Below are 14,216 nucleotides of genomic sequence, written 5' to 3'. Positions count from 1 at the left end.
CAGGTAATCCTCCTGCTTTGGCCTCCCAAAGTGCTGGGATTACAGGTATGAGCCACTTCGCCCGACCCTGCCCTTTTTTTTTTTTTTTTTGAGACGGAGTCTCACTCTGTCACCAGGCTGGAGTGCAGTGGCATGATCTCAGCTTACGGCAACCTCCACCTCCCAAGTTCACGTGATTCTCCTGCCTTAGTCTCCCAATAGCTGAGACTACAGGTGCCCACCACCACTCCCAGCCAAGTTTTATATTTTTGGTAGAGATGGGGTTTCACCATGTTGGCCGGGATAGTCTAGATCTCTTGACCTTGTGATCTGCCCGTATCAGCCTCCCAAAGTGCTGGGATTACACTGGGCCCGTCCAGATTTCTGCCTCAACCATATGTATATATGTAAATTTCAGACAAATTAAAGAGTTAATGTGGGTCGGGCACAATGGCTCATTCCTGTAGTCCTATCATTTTGGAAGGCTGAGGCATGAAGATTGCTTGAGCCCAAGACCAGCCTGGGCAACATAAGGAAACCCTGTCTCAAAAAATAATAATAAAAATAAAAATAGGGGGGAAAAAAAGAGTTAATGCAAAAATAAAGCCATGTAAGTAATATAAAAACATAGGAGAGACAGAAGGAGCATGATTGAAAAAAATAAATGAAATAAATACAGTAGAAATCTAATTCTTTTTAAAAAAATTCAGGTGTCTTATAACTTAGAGAAATTTAATTCTATTAGGATGGTTAGGTGTTTCTTAGTATAATAAGAAACTTAAGCCAGGCACGGTGGCTCAAGCCTGTAATCCCAGCACTTTGGGAGGCCGAGGCGGGTGGATCACGAGGTCAAGAGATCGAGACCATCCTGGTCAACATAGTGAAACCCCGTCTCTACTAAAAATACAAAAAATTAGCTGGGCATGGTGGCACGTGCCTGTAATCCCAGCTACTCAGGAGGCTGAGGCAGGAGAATTGCCTGAACCCAGGAGGCAGAGGTTGCGGTGAGCTGAGATCACGCCATTGCACTCCAGCCTGGGTAACAAGAGTGAAACTCTGTGTCAAAAAAAAAAAAAAAAAAGAAACTTAAAAGTCATAATGAGGCCAGGCACAGTGGTTTAGGCCATGCGCCATGGCTCATGCCTGTAATCCCAGCACTTTTGGAGGCAGAGGCAGGTGGATCACCTGAGGTCAGGAGTTCAAGACCAGCCTAGCCAACATGGCAAAACCCCATCTCTACCAAAAAAATTAAAAAATCAGCCAGGTGTGGTGGCAGGTGCCTGTAAGCCCAGCTGCTCAGGAGGCTGAGGTGGGAGAATCGCCTGAACCCAGGAGGCAGAGATTGCATTGAGCTGAGGTGATACCACTGCACTCCAGCTGGGGTAATAGAGAGAGACTGTGTTTCAAAAAAAAAAAAAAAGTCCTAAGAAGTGGGAGCTCAAGATGGGAGGATTGCTTGAGCCCAGGAGTTTGAGACCAATCTGAGCAACATAGAACCATCTCTATTTGTTTTTTTTTTAATGTCATAATGGGGAAAATGTGACAGTTTAAACTCATAGAAATGAAAGGTTCTACATACCAATAGACATCATAAACAAAGTTAAAAGATGGTGGCAGTCTGAGAAAAATTATATATATGTAATAGAAAAAATTACTATCCAAGCAAAGAGCTTTCATTTATCAATAAGAAAAGGAAAGTGGGCCAGGCACCGTGGTTCACACCTGTAATCCCAGCACTTTGGGAGGCCGAGGTGGGACAATCACTTGAGGCCAGGAGTTCAGGACCAGCCTGGGCAACAATAGGAGACTCTTCTCTCCAAAAAAAAAAAAAAAAAAAAAGGAGTTGGACGTGATGGTTCATGCGTGTAATCCTAGCACTTTGGGAGGCTGAGGTGGACAGATCACCTGAGGTCTGGAGTTTGAGACCAGCCTGGCCAACATGGTGAGACCCTCCCTCCACTGAAAACACAAAAAAATTAGCCAGGCTTGGTGGTGCACATCTGTAATCCCAGCTACTTGGGAGGCTGAGACAGGAGAACTGCTTGAACCCAGGAGGTAGAAGCTGCAGAGAGCTGAGGTCACACCACTGACCCCAGTCTGGGCAACAGAGCAAGACTGTCTAAAAACAAATTTTTAAGGTATCAAAAAAGAAAAGGAAACTGAGCAAAGATGACCAACAGGTGCTTCCTAGCCATCATGTTTAAATTACTGCACCAGCTCCCCAGCATTCCCTGACCTCTGTCCCTGCTTTTTTTCAGTAACTTCTAACATACTATAGACCTTAGTTATTTTGTTCTTCCCTGCTAAAATGTAAGCTCTATGAAGACAGATTTTGTGTGTGTGTATGAGGAACTGATTGTAAACGTAAAGAATTTGGAAAGTCTCTTTCCTCACAGCATTTTGAAGCTGTAGTTGAGAGAAAATGTCTGATTAGGGGAATTAGCTAGATTGCATTCAGTGAAATACCATGCAATGGAATATTATTTGGCCTTATTTTGCTCTAATACGAAGAAATAGCAGTGATACGTTGTTAAAATGAAAAAAGCAGGGCCGGGCGCGGTGGCTCAAGCCTGTAATCCCAGCACTTTGGGAGGCCGAGACGGGTGGATCACGAGGTCAAGAGATCGAGACCATCCCGGTCAACATAGTGAAACCCCGTCTCCACTAAAAATACAAAAAATTAGCTGGGCGTGGTGGCGCGTGCCTGTAATCCCAGCTACTCAGGAGGCTGAGGCAGGAGAATTGCCTGAACCCAGGAGGCGGAGGTTGCGGTGAGCCGAGATCGTGCCATTGCACTCCAGCCTGGGTAACGAGAGCGAAACTCCGTCTCAAAAAAAAAAAAAAAAAAAAAAAATGAAAAAAGCAAATTGCAGCAAGTTGCAGAATGATATGTGCCCCATTTTTTTGTAAAAAAAAAAGAAGTTTTTAAAAACCGGTAGTTTAAAAACTTGCACCGTGACTTGTTTGGATCCAGAGCCTGTTACCTGAGTTAGATGTCATGTCCGTTTTCTCTGTTCATATGGTGTCCTGGAATCATTAGGCATTATAACACCAAGTAATGCATATATAACTATTAATACTTGGCCATAACTTGGTATCAGTTTTGTTTTTTTTTTTCACAGATTCCCACAGGAAGAGAGTATGGCGGTGGATTTTACTTATAATTCCATACTGATCAGGGGAAAAAAGTACTATGTTTTGTTACTTTGCTAGGCTGCCATAATAAAGGCTGCCAGAGACTGAGTGGCTTAGACATAAGAAATTTATTATTTCATAGTTCTGGAGGTTAGCAGTCCAGTAGTCCAAGATCAGTTTGTTGGCATGGTTGACTTCCTCCCCTCCTTCCCTCCTTCCCTCCTTCCTCTTTGCTTTGCCTTCCTTCCTTCCTTCTTGATTTCCCCCCTCCCTTCTTCCTTCCTTCCTTCCTCTCTGCTTTGCTTTGCCTACCTGCCTTCTTCCTTTCCTTGCCCTTTTTTTTTGAAACATGGTGTTACTCTATGCCCAGGCTGGAGTGCAGTGGCTTGATCTCGCTTTACTGCATCCTTGACCTGCTGGGCTCAAGCGATCCTCCCACTCCAGCCTCCCAAGTAGCTTGAACTACAGATACCACCACACCTGGCTAATTTTTTTGTATTTTTTTGTATTTTTTTGGTAGAGATGGAATTTCACCATGTTGCCCAGGCTGGGCTCAGGTGATCTGCCCACCTCAACCTCCCACAGTGCTGGTATTACAGGTATGAAGCCACCGTGCCTAACCAAGGTTGATTTCTTCTGAGGGCTCTCTCCTTGGCTATCTTCTGTCTGTGTCTTCACATGGTCTTCCCTGTGTTACATGTCTCTGTCTTGATTTCCTCTTCCTATAAGGACACCAGTCATATTGGATTAAGGCCCACCCTAATGACCTTGTTTTAACTTATCTCTTTAAAGATGTTATCTCCAAATATAGTCACATTCTGAAGTACAGGGAGTTAGGAACTCAATATCTGAATCTTAGGGGAACACATTTTAGCCTATAACATGTGTCTTATGCTAGAAGCTCTTTTCCTTCAGAGAGAGAGAGTGGTGCTGGGACCACTGACACCAGCCTTTTGACTTTGGTCCGTCCCATCCCCCTTCCAGGTAAGCCTGCCCACAGCAGAGATTGATTGCAGCCTGGCAGAGTACATTGACATAGTCTGTGGTGAGTTCCTCCTTCCTTTTCTCATCTCCATATCTGGATAGAGATGCTCTAGGCTTTTGGACAGGCTTCTTTACTCTGGAAGATAGCATCTTGAGTTTCAGCCTTCTTTTTAAGCCCATTGTGCTCTTTGGCAGCACTCAAAGGTGGTGTTTGGGCTTATGTGACTACCTGCTGAGTATTTAAGTCCCAAAGTCATAGTAACATCCCATCTGGCAGGGGCTTGTCTAGCTTCAACAGAAGTGCCCCCTAATTCCCAGAGTTCGGTTCTGTTCCTAGAAGTTCTTCTTCCTTTCAGCCATTCTAGACATCCCTGTCTACAAGAGTCGGATCCAGTCCCTCCATCTGCTCTTTTCCCTGTACTCAGAATTCAAGAACTCACAGGTAAGCCAAGCCTCAGGAGTTGACTTAAGCTGTAGAGAGTATCCCTACAGTCCCTACTGCTCTGAGCCTGCTGTGATTGTATCCTCCAGGGACGTAGGATGTGTCTGCCCAGTTACCTTTGCCTTTTCCCATAATTAGGAGAACAAAGGAGGCAGGGATGGAGTTTTCAAAGGGAAAGTGGAAGGAAAAAAAGGGTGGGGTAAGTAGGAGATATGGGCCTTAGGTGAAATTAGGTGAGGATCTATAGAAGACACTTGTTCTTTCAGGAGAACCAAGTGGCCTCATGAATGGAAGCAGGAAGGAAATAAAAGGGGGTTCATTAAAGAAATTAATTCTTGCTAAAATATAGCAACTGGCATATCCCTAATACTCAGTGTTCATTCTCCTCTTTCCTTGCAGCATTTTAAAGCTCTCGCTGAAGGCAAGAAAGCATTCACTCCTTCATCCAACTCCACCTCCCAAGCTGGAGACATGGAGACATTAGCCTTCAGCTGAGACACCTCCCAAGCTGCTGTTTCAAGGCTGAGCTGGCCCCTCTGCCCCAGCTGAGATGGACAGATCGTTGTCAGCCACCTGATGTCCTTGCCTATGCCACAGCTTGGCGCAAGGGCAGTACATGTCCTGCTGTCCTCTGTGCCAGAGGGCACTGCACACATTTGTTTAATGAACCTGCCTGCCTCAAATTGTTGTCCCCAGGGAGTTAATGCATCTACACTACTGTGGGGATTTGAGTTAGAAGAATTGGATGAGATCCCATGGAGCTAAGATTGGGAGGAAAGCTTAAAAGATACCCTTTTTGGGAGAGGGATGCAATTGTTTTTTTTTTTTTTTTTTTTTTTTTTTTTTCATTCTTAAAAGTTAGTGGGTAAAGATTTTATAAATCAAATGCACTATTGTCAGATTACTCTCCTCTTTAATATGAAGGAGAAGAGGCTGACTGAGCATAAGGCAGAGACAAGGAACTTTGCTTAGTAATGGGCATTAAATGAAGAGCAGTTTAAGGAAACAAGTTTTGTGAAATAAAATGAAACCCCAAGCCGGGCGCGGTGGCTCAAGCCTGTAATCCCAGCACTTTGGGAGGCTGAGGCGGGTGGATCACGAGGTCGAGAGATTGAGACCAACCTGGTCAACATGGTGAAACCCCGTCTCTACTAAAAATACAAAAAATTAGCTGGGCATGGTGGCACGTGCCTGTAATCCCAGCTACTCAGGAGGCTGAAGCAGGAGAATTGCCTGAACCCAGGAGGCGGAGGTTGCGGTGAGCCGAGATCGCGCCATTGTACTCCAGCCTGGGTAACAAGAGTGAAACTCCGTCTCAAAAAAAATAAATAAATAAATAAATAAAAATAAAATGAAACCCCAATCCTCCAAGATTGGCAGTCGAAGGGAACAGGTTTTCTCCTGGAATTTAATTTTTCTAAGGGTCTCTCTCCAGTTAATGCTGCCTTCCTCACAGGCTGTCTGGCTCCAGACTGGTCTGGTTGTGGTCTCAGGGAACATAGCTATTGCAGAAATCTGGGTGAGAGGTGACTGGGTTGGCAGTAGTAGAGATGAACAGATTCAGGAAATATTTTGGAGTTATGTCAGCCAAGCTCCAGTCAGAAAGTCTGAAACCATGCTAGTTATTTCTAACAAAGGGTTGATGTTTAGCTGGGCTTGGTGGTTCACACCTGTAATCTCAGCACTTTGGGAGGCCGAACTGGATGGATCATGAGGTCAGGAGTTCGAGACCAGCCTGGCCAATGTGGTGAAACTCGGTCTCTATTAATAATACAAAGATTAGATGGGTGTGGTGGCGTGCGCCTGTAGTCCCAGCTACTTCTAAGAGTGAGGCAGAAGAGTCTGGGCGTGGTGGCTCATGCCTGTAATCCTAGCACTTTGGGAGGCTGAGGTGGGTGAATCACCTGAGGTCAGGAGTTCAAAACCAGCCTGGTCATCATGGTGAAACACCATCTTTTAAAAAAATAAAAAGACTGAGGCAGAAGAATCATTTGAACTCAGGAGGCAGAGGTTGCAGTGAGCTGAGATCACACCACTGCACCCCAGTATGGGCAACAGAGCAAGACTCCATCTCAAAAAAAAAAAAAAAGGGTGTTTAATATGGGGAATTGGCCAGGTGCAGTGGCTCAGGCCTGTAATCCTAGCACATTGGGAGGCTGAGATGGGTGGATCACTTGAGGTCAGAAGTTTGAGACCAGCCTGGCCAACATGGTGAAACCCCATCTCTACTAAAAATACAAATATTAGCTGGGTGTGGTGGTGTGCACCTGTAATTCCAGCTACTCAGGAGGCTGAGACAAGAGAATCACTTGAACCCAGGAGGTGGAGGTTGCAGTGAGCCGAGATTGTACCACTGCACTAAAGCCTGGGCAATAGAGGAAAACTTTTGTCTCTTTTCAATAAATAATAATATGGGAAATCAGTTACAAAAATGTTGGAGAGGCTGAAGGAGCAAAAGGTAGAATGGAGGGTACTGAGGAACATAAGTTAAGTGGTGGTAGCCACTGCCAGCACTGGTAGCAGCGGTGCACAGCTGTGGCCAGGTCTTTAGTGACTGAGGAGGTGCCTGCTGTACTCAGGCACTGCTGAAGACCACAGGTATGTACTTCCACCACCAGTGATTAGAGCAGTGGCTGCTGCTTCCTTCTCCCACCTTCCTTCTCCCATCCCACTGGTGCCTACCACTGGTAGAGATTCAGTAGTTGGCCAGGGAATCTGGCAGTAGAAAGCAGAGTATAGAAGGGAGAGATGGCGCTGAGAGACAACAAAGAAATATCCAGTAGAAGTAGAACTAAGAGAAATTGCTGATAGAGTCAATGCAATGTGGGGGATGGAAGGAAAGAAATCAAGGATGGCTCGCAGCTTCTTTTGGCTTGAGCAGCTGAATGGATAGTGGAGCCAAATACTGATAAGGGACAAAAATTGGAGGGAAGATGACATTAAAATGCTATACCAGGCTGGTTGCTGAAACAAGACAGTGTCGCCTTCAGCCTTCTTCAGCCTCAGCTGGGAATGTGGGCATCAGGAAAACAGAATTTATCAGTGTTCTGAGCATCCAAAAATGACCATGGAAACAAGTAGTGATTTGGGGTTCAAATAAATTTTAGCAACTGGGTGAATTCACAAATACAGAATCTGCAGATACAGAGAATCAGCTGGACCTCTAAGTTCCTGGTTGGTGCCTGGGTCTTTCAGCTTCTCTGTCTCCTCCAGCACATCCACCATAGCTCTTCAGAGATCATCTTCAGATAGCTTTCACCAGGCTTCTCTCTCCAAGTTGCAAGTTACTTCTTTTTGGTTACTTGCTCTGTAACCCTAGGAAAAGTCACTTCACTTCTATGCTTAGTTAACCCAGCCATGAAACAGTTATAAAAACATGAACTTACTCTGTCCTGTGAATAAACATGTGAAAACATTAAGTGGGATGGGCACAGTGGTTCACACCTGTAATCCCAGCACTTTGGGAGGCTGAGGTAGGAGGATCACTTAAGCCCAGGAGTTAAGAGACCAACCCGGGGAACAAAGCAAGACCATGTCTCTACAAAAAATAAAATAGCTGGGTATGGTTGTGCATCTGTGGTCCCAAGCTACTTTGGACGTTGAAGCAGGAGGATCGTTTAAGCCCAAGAGGTCAAGGTTACAGTGAGCTATGATTGTACCACTGCACTGAAGCCTAGGTGGCAGAATGAGACCCTGTCTCCAAACTATAAAAAAAAAAAAAAAAAAAAAAATAGGTGCCAGTGCCATAAAATGTAAAATATAATATGTTACTAAGTATAAGTTTCCCCTTGGCCTTTTAGACTTTCCACATGGCTACTCTCTCCCTACCCTCAGATCCTCACTGTTCCACAACTGTCCGATGTGAACTGTAAAACCAATCTTGTCATGTGCTACACATGACTCATGAGTTTTCTCTTTCAACTTTTAGAAGGTGATTTTCCTTGCTAGAAGTGTCCCTCGCCTTCTCTGCTGATCCTAGGCTCTTGGCACTTCCAAATAAACAAAAATCAAACTCGAGCAAATCTTCACTCCCTCCTTTAATCCTACTAAAATGTCAGTAGAGCAAACTAAGGAGACGTAAACCAGCAAGGACAGATAATAGGAAAGAAAACAATGAGAGACCAGAGAGCAACCATTTTGGAAGATGAAGTGGTAACTGACTTAGCAGGAGAAAGGGAAAAAAACCTGCAATCTAACTGCCTGTGGAGGACAGGGTCTAAGAGTCAGGAAGAAGTAAGCCATTGACACTGTAGAACCCTGGAAAGGATCAGGAACAGAAAATGCCAGATAATTCTGATAGCAAGTGTGCAGGGTTGGGCTGAAAACAAGGGGTTGGTTGAAGGTTGATATAGGATCCCCAGAACCTTCCCTCACTGTGCACCCACCTTAACAGAAAATGGGCACCTTTGAACTATGGAGGCTCGGACATGAGAATACCAAGCAACTATGAGGACAGAAGTAAGGGGCTATGTTTAAATAAAAGGATTAAATAAAGGAATGAGTTTGCATCCAACTCTCTTTCAGACTTATACTTCCAAAGGAGAATTCTGAAAGAGTCTATGTCCAGGAAATGGATCAGGCAAAGAGGAAAGACATACAGATCCTGACAATTAGGATTTTTTTTTTTTTTTTTTTTTTTTTTTTTTTTTTTTTTTGAGACGGAGTTTCACTCTTGTTACCCAGGCTGGAGTGCAATGGCGCGATCTCGGCTCACCGCAACCTCCGCCTCCTCACCTCCTGGGTTCAGGCAATTCTCCTGCCTCAGCCTCCCGAGTAGCTGGGATTATAGGTGTGCACCACCATGCCTGGATAATTTTTGTATTTTTAGTTTAGACAGAGTTTCATCATGTTGGTCAAGTTGGTCTTAAACTCCTGACCTCGTCGTGATCCACCTGCTTCGGCCTCCCAAAGTGCTGGGATTACAGATGGGAGCCACCATGCCTCGCTAGCAATACACTCAACCAATAGGTCAAAGAAGAAGTCACAAGAGAAATTTAAAAATTAAAAACAAATAAGCCAGGCATGGTGGCTCATTCCTGCAGTTCCAGCACTTTTTGGGAGGCCCAGGTGGGCAGATCACTTGAGGTCAGGAGTTCCAGACCAGGCTGGCCAACATGGCAAAACCCCGCCTCTACTAAAAATACAAAAGTTAGGCCGGGCGCGGTGGCTCAAGCCTGTAATCCCAGCACTTTGGGAGGCCGAGGCGGGTGGATCACGAGGTCAAGAGATCGAGACCATCCTGGTCAACATGGTGAAACCCCGTCTCTACTAAAAATACAAAAAATTAGCTGGGCATGGTGGCGCTTGCCTGTAATCCCAGCTACTCAGGAGGCTGAGGCAGGAGAATTGCTTGAACCCAGGAGGCGGAGGTTGCGGTGAGCCGAGATCGCGCCATTGTACTCCAGCCTGGGTAACGAGCTAAACTCCGTCTCAAAAAAAAAAAATACAAAAGTTAGCCAGATGTAGTGGTGCATGCCTGTAATCTCAGCTACTCAGGAGGCTGAGGCAGGAGAATTGCTTGGACCTGGGAGGTGGAGGTTGCAGTGAGCTGAGATCATACCACTGTACTCCAGCCTGGGAGACAGAGTAAGACTCCATCTCAAAAAAAAAATCGAAACAAATAAAAATGAAAGCACAATATACCAAAACTGATGGGATACAGCTAAAGCAGTGCTAAGAGGGAAATTTATGTGTAAATGCTTATGTTAAGAAAGCGCTCAAGGCCAGGCGCGATAGCTCACGCCTGTAATCCCAGCACTTTGGGAGGCCGAGGCGGGTGGATCACAAGGTCAAGAGATCGAGACCATCCTGGTCAACATGGTGAAACCCCGTCTCTACTAAAAATACAAAAAGTTAGCTGGGCATGGTGGTGCGTGCCTATAGTCCCAGCTACTCAGGAGGCTGAGGCAGGAGAATTGCCTGAACCCAGGAGGTGGAGGTTGCGGTGAGCCGAAACCGCGCCATTGCACTCCAGCCTGGGTAACAAGAGCGAAACTCCATCTCAAAAAAAAAAAAAAAACTCAAATAATCTACAACTTAAGGAACTAAGAAGAGCAAAACTGAAACAGACAAAAAACAAAATAATGAAACCCAAAGCTAGCAGAAGAAAGGAAATAATAAAGATTAGAGCAGAATCTCGCGGTTTGAAAGCCAGCTCAGCAGCACAACAATAGAACAGGTAGATTTCTAAGGTTTTTGACTCCAGTCCCTGGCATTTGGATGGCATTTCTGGACCCACTGGGGCCATCGGGAACTTGCCACCCTAAAGGGAAGGACATGAGCCTGTCTGGCTTCAACATCTGCTGACTGTACAGCTTCAGGCCCTAGAGTGTACACAGGCAGTAGTCACATAGTGGATACAAGGGCCTTAGGCGAGACTCAGTGCTGTCCTGGCTTCAGGTCTCACGCAGTGAAGTCCCAGTGGTGGTGGCCACAGAAGTTCTTGTGTCACCCAAACCCCAGCTCCAGGTAGCTCACCACACAGAGAAAGACACTCCATTTGTTTGGGAGTAAGACAGACAACAGGCATCTCTGCCTGGTAATACAGAGAATTCTGGATTTTATCTAACACCACCAAGGCAACATCACTCTGAGTCAGCAAGAACCAGAGTGTTACTGGGCTTGGGGTGCTCCCTAATGCAGAGACTGCTTAGATCACATCAAAGTCCTTTTGAATACCTGGAAAGCCTTACTAAGAAGGATGAGTATAAATAAGCCCAGACGGCAAAGACTACAATAAATACCTGTCTCTTCAATTCCCAGACACTGACGAACATCTATAAGCATCAACACCATTTAGGAAGACATGAGGTCACCAAACAAACTAAATAAGGCACCAGGGACCTATCTTGGAGAGAGAGGGGAATGTGATCTTTCAGACAGAGAAGTCAAATAGCTGTTTTGAGGAAACTCAAATCAAGATAACAAGGAATTCAGAATTCTATCAGAGAAATTTAACAAAGAGATTGAAATAATTTAAAAGAAGCAGAAATTCTAGAGTTGAAAATGCAGTTGACATACTGAAGAACACATCAGAGTCTTTTTAAATTTTTTTTTTGAGACAGAGTCTCACTCTGTTGTCCAGGCTGGAGTGCAGTGATGTGATCCTGAGACTCACTGCAACCTCCACCTCCTGGGTTCAAGCAGTTCTCTTGCAGCAGGCTCCCGAGGTAGCTGGGTTACAGGCATGTGCCACTACACCTGGCTAATTTTCTGTAATTTTAGTAGAGACAGGGTTTTGCCATGTTTGCCAAGCTGGTCTGGAACTCCTGGCCTCAAGGGATCCACCTGCCCTGGCCTCCTGAAGTCCTGGAATTACAGGCGTGCACCAACATATCTGGCCCATGCATAAGAGTCTTTTAATAGCAGAATTGATAAAGCAGAAGAATGAGTGAATTTGAAGACAGCCTATTTGAAAATGTACAGTCTGGGCTGCGCGTGGTAGCTCACCTATAATCCCAGCACTTTGGGAGGCGGAGGTGGGTGGATCACTTCAGGTCAGGAGTTCAAGACCAGCCTGACAAACATGGAGAAACCCCATCTCTACTAAAAATACAAAAATTATCTGGGCATGGTGGTGGGCACTTGTAGTCTTAGTTACTCGGGAGGCTGAGGCAGGAGAATCACTGAACCCCGGAAGTGGAGGTTGCAGTAAGCTGAGATCACACCATTGCACTCCAGCCTGGGTGACAGAGTGAGACTCCATCTCAAAAAAAAAGAAAATACGGCTGAGTGCAGTGGCTCATGCCTGTAATCCCAGCACTTTGGGAGGCCAAGGTGGGCGGATCACGAGGTCAAGAGATTGAGACCTTCCTGGCCAACATGGTGAAACCTCATCTCTACTAAAAATACAAAAATTAGCCGGGTGTGGTGGCACGCACCTCTGGTCCCAGCTACTCGGGAGGCTGAAGCAGAAGAATCACTTGAACCCAGGAGGCAGAGGTTGCAGCGAGCCGAGAATGCACCACTGCACTCCAGCCTGGCGACAGAGCAAGACTCTGTCTCAAAAGAAAAGAAAAGAAAAGAAAATACACAGAGGAGAAGAAAGATGAAATAAAATAATAAAAGATGAGGCACACCTATAAGATCTAGAAAATTGCCTCAAAAGGGCAAATCTAGAGTTACTGGTCTTAAAGAGGAGATAGAGAAAGAGATGGGGTAGAAAGTTTATTCAAAGGGATAAAAGAAAATTTTCCAAGCCAAGAGAAAGATATCCATATCCAAGTACAAGTTTATAGAACATAAGCAGATTTAACCCACCAGATATCAAGGCATTTAATAATCAAACTCCCAGAGGTCAAGGATAAGGAAAGGATCCTAAAAGCAGTGTTTCCATTGTGTGTTTTTTAATTTGGGGTTACCATGAGGCTTGCAAATACTATCTTGTGTTGTTTTGAGACGGTTGTCACCCAGGCTGGAGTGCAATGGCACAATCTTAGCTCACTGCAACCTCTGCCTCCTGGGTTTAAGTGATTCTCTTGCCTCAGCTTGCTGAGTAGCTGGGACTACAGGCATGTGCCACCACACCCAGCTAATTTTTATATTTTTAGCAGAGATGGGGTTTCACCATATTGGCCAGGCTGGTCACGAACTCCTAACCTTGTGATCTACCCACCTCAGCCTCCCAAAGTGCTGGGAATACAGGAGTGATCAACTGTGCCCCGGCCCCAATTTTTTATTTTTAAATCACAGCCCATTGATAGAGCCGATGAAAACTTAGAGTGGGGAAAGAACACCCTCCACAATATGGTGCTGTGAAAATTGGATGGCCACCTGCAGAAGAACGGAACTGGACCCCTGTCTCTCACCACATATAAAAATCAACTCCAAATAGATTACAGACTGAAACATAAGACCTGAATTTATAAAAATACCAAAAGAAACCCTAGGGAAAACTCTCCTGGACATTGGTCTAGGCAAAAAATTTACAACCAAGACCTCAAAAGCACAGCAACAAAAATAGACAAGTGGGTCTTAATTAAAGTAAAAAGCTTCTGCAGAGCAAAAGAAATAATGAACAGAGTAAAGAGACAATCTGTTGAATGGGAGAAAATATTCACAAACTATTCATCCAACAGGATTAATATCCAGAATATACAAGGAATTCAAACAACTCAATAGGAAAAGAAACCAAATAATCCCATTAAAAAGTTGGCAAAAGAGACATTTCCTTTTTTTTTTTTTTCTGAGACAGCCTTACTCTGTCAACCAGGCTGGAGTGCAGTGGCATGATCTCAGCTCACTGGAACCTCTGCCTCCCGAATTCAAATGATTCTCCTGCCTCAGCCTCCCAAGTAGCTGGAATTGCAGGTATGTGCTGCCACACTCAACTGTTTTTTTGTATTTTTAGTAGAGATGGGGTTTTGCCATGTTGGCCAAGCTGGTGTCAAACTCCTGACTGCAAGTGATCCACCTGCCTTGACCTCCCAAAGTGCTCAGATTATAGGTGTGAGCCACCACACCCAGCTGACATTTCTCAAAAGAAGACATACAAATGGCTAACAGGTATACGAGAAAATGCTCAACATCACTAATTATCAGAGAAATGCAAGTCAAAACCACAATGAGATACAAGCTTACCCCAATCAGAATGGCTGTTACTAAAAAGACAAATAATTACAGGTATCGATGAGGATGGGGAGAAAAGGGAACTCTTACAGTCTTATATCGGTGGGAA

The 14,216-nt window shown here is 44.9% G+C and overlaps 1 protein-coding gene across 5 annotated transcripts in view; it reads left to right on the top strand.

Moving 5' to 3' along the window:
- The window catches only part of IFT46 (intraflagellar transport 46), a 28,435-nt gene extending 19,693 nt beyond the window's left edge, over nt 1-8,742 (top strand). For 4 of the 5 annotated variants that reach the window (XM_039471330.2, XM_074400686.1, XM_039471332.2 and 1 more), the window contains 3 exons: nt 4,099-4,159; nt 4,455-4,540; nt 4,940-8,742. In XM_039471330.2, coding sequence (XP_039327264.1) covers nt 4,099-4,159; nt 4,455-4,540; nt 4,940-5,035 — 243 coding nt within the window. In that variant the 3' untranslated portion in view covers nt 5,036-8,742. The other variant, XM_039471333.2, reaches the window with a different exon arrangement.
- The last annotated feature ends 5,474 nt before the right edge of the window (nt 8,743-14,216 follow it).

The sequence above is a fragment of the Saimiri boliviensis genome, chromosome 6 (assembly GCF_048565385.1).
Source record: "Saimiri boliviensis isolate mSaiBol1 chromosome 6, mSaiBol1.pri, whole genome shotgun sequence".
Taxonomy (NCBI): Eukaryota; Metazoa; Chordata; class Mammalia; order Primates; family Cebidae; genus Saimiri; species Saimiri boliviensis.
The sequence above is the reverse complement of the archived record's forward strand: the minus strand, read 5'-3'. Positions and strand labels throughout refer to the sequence as shown.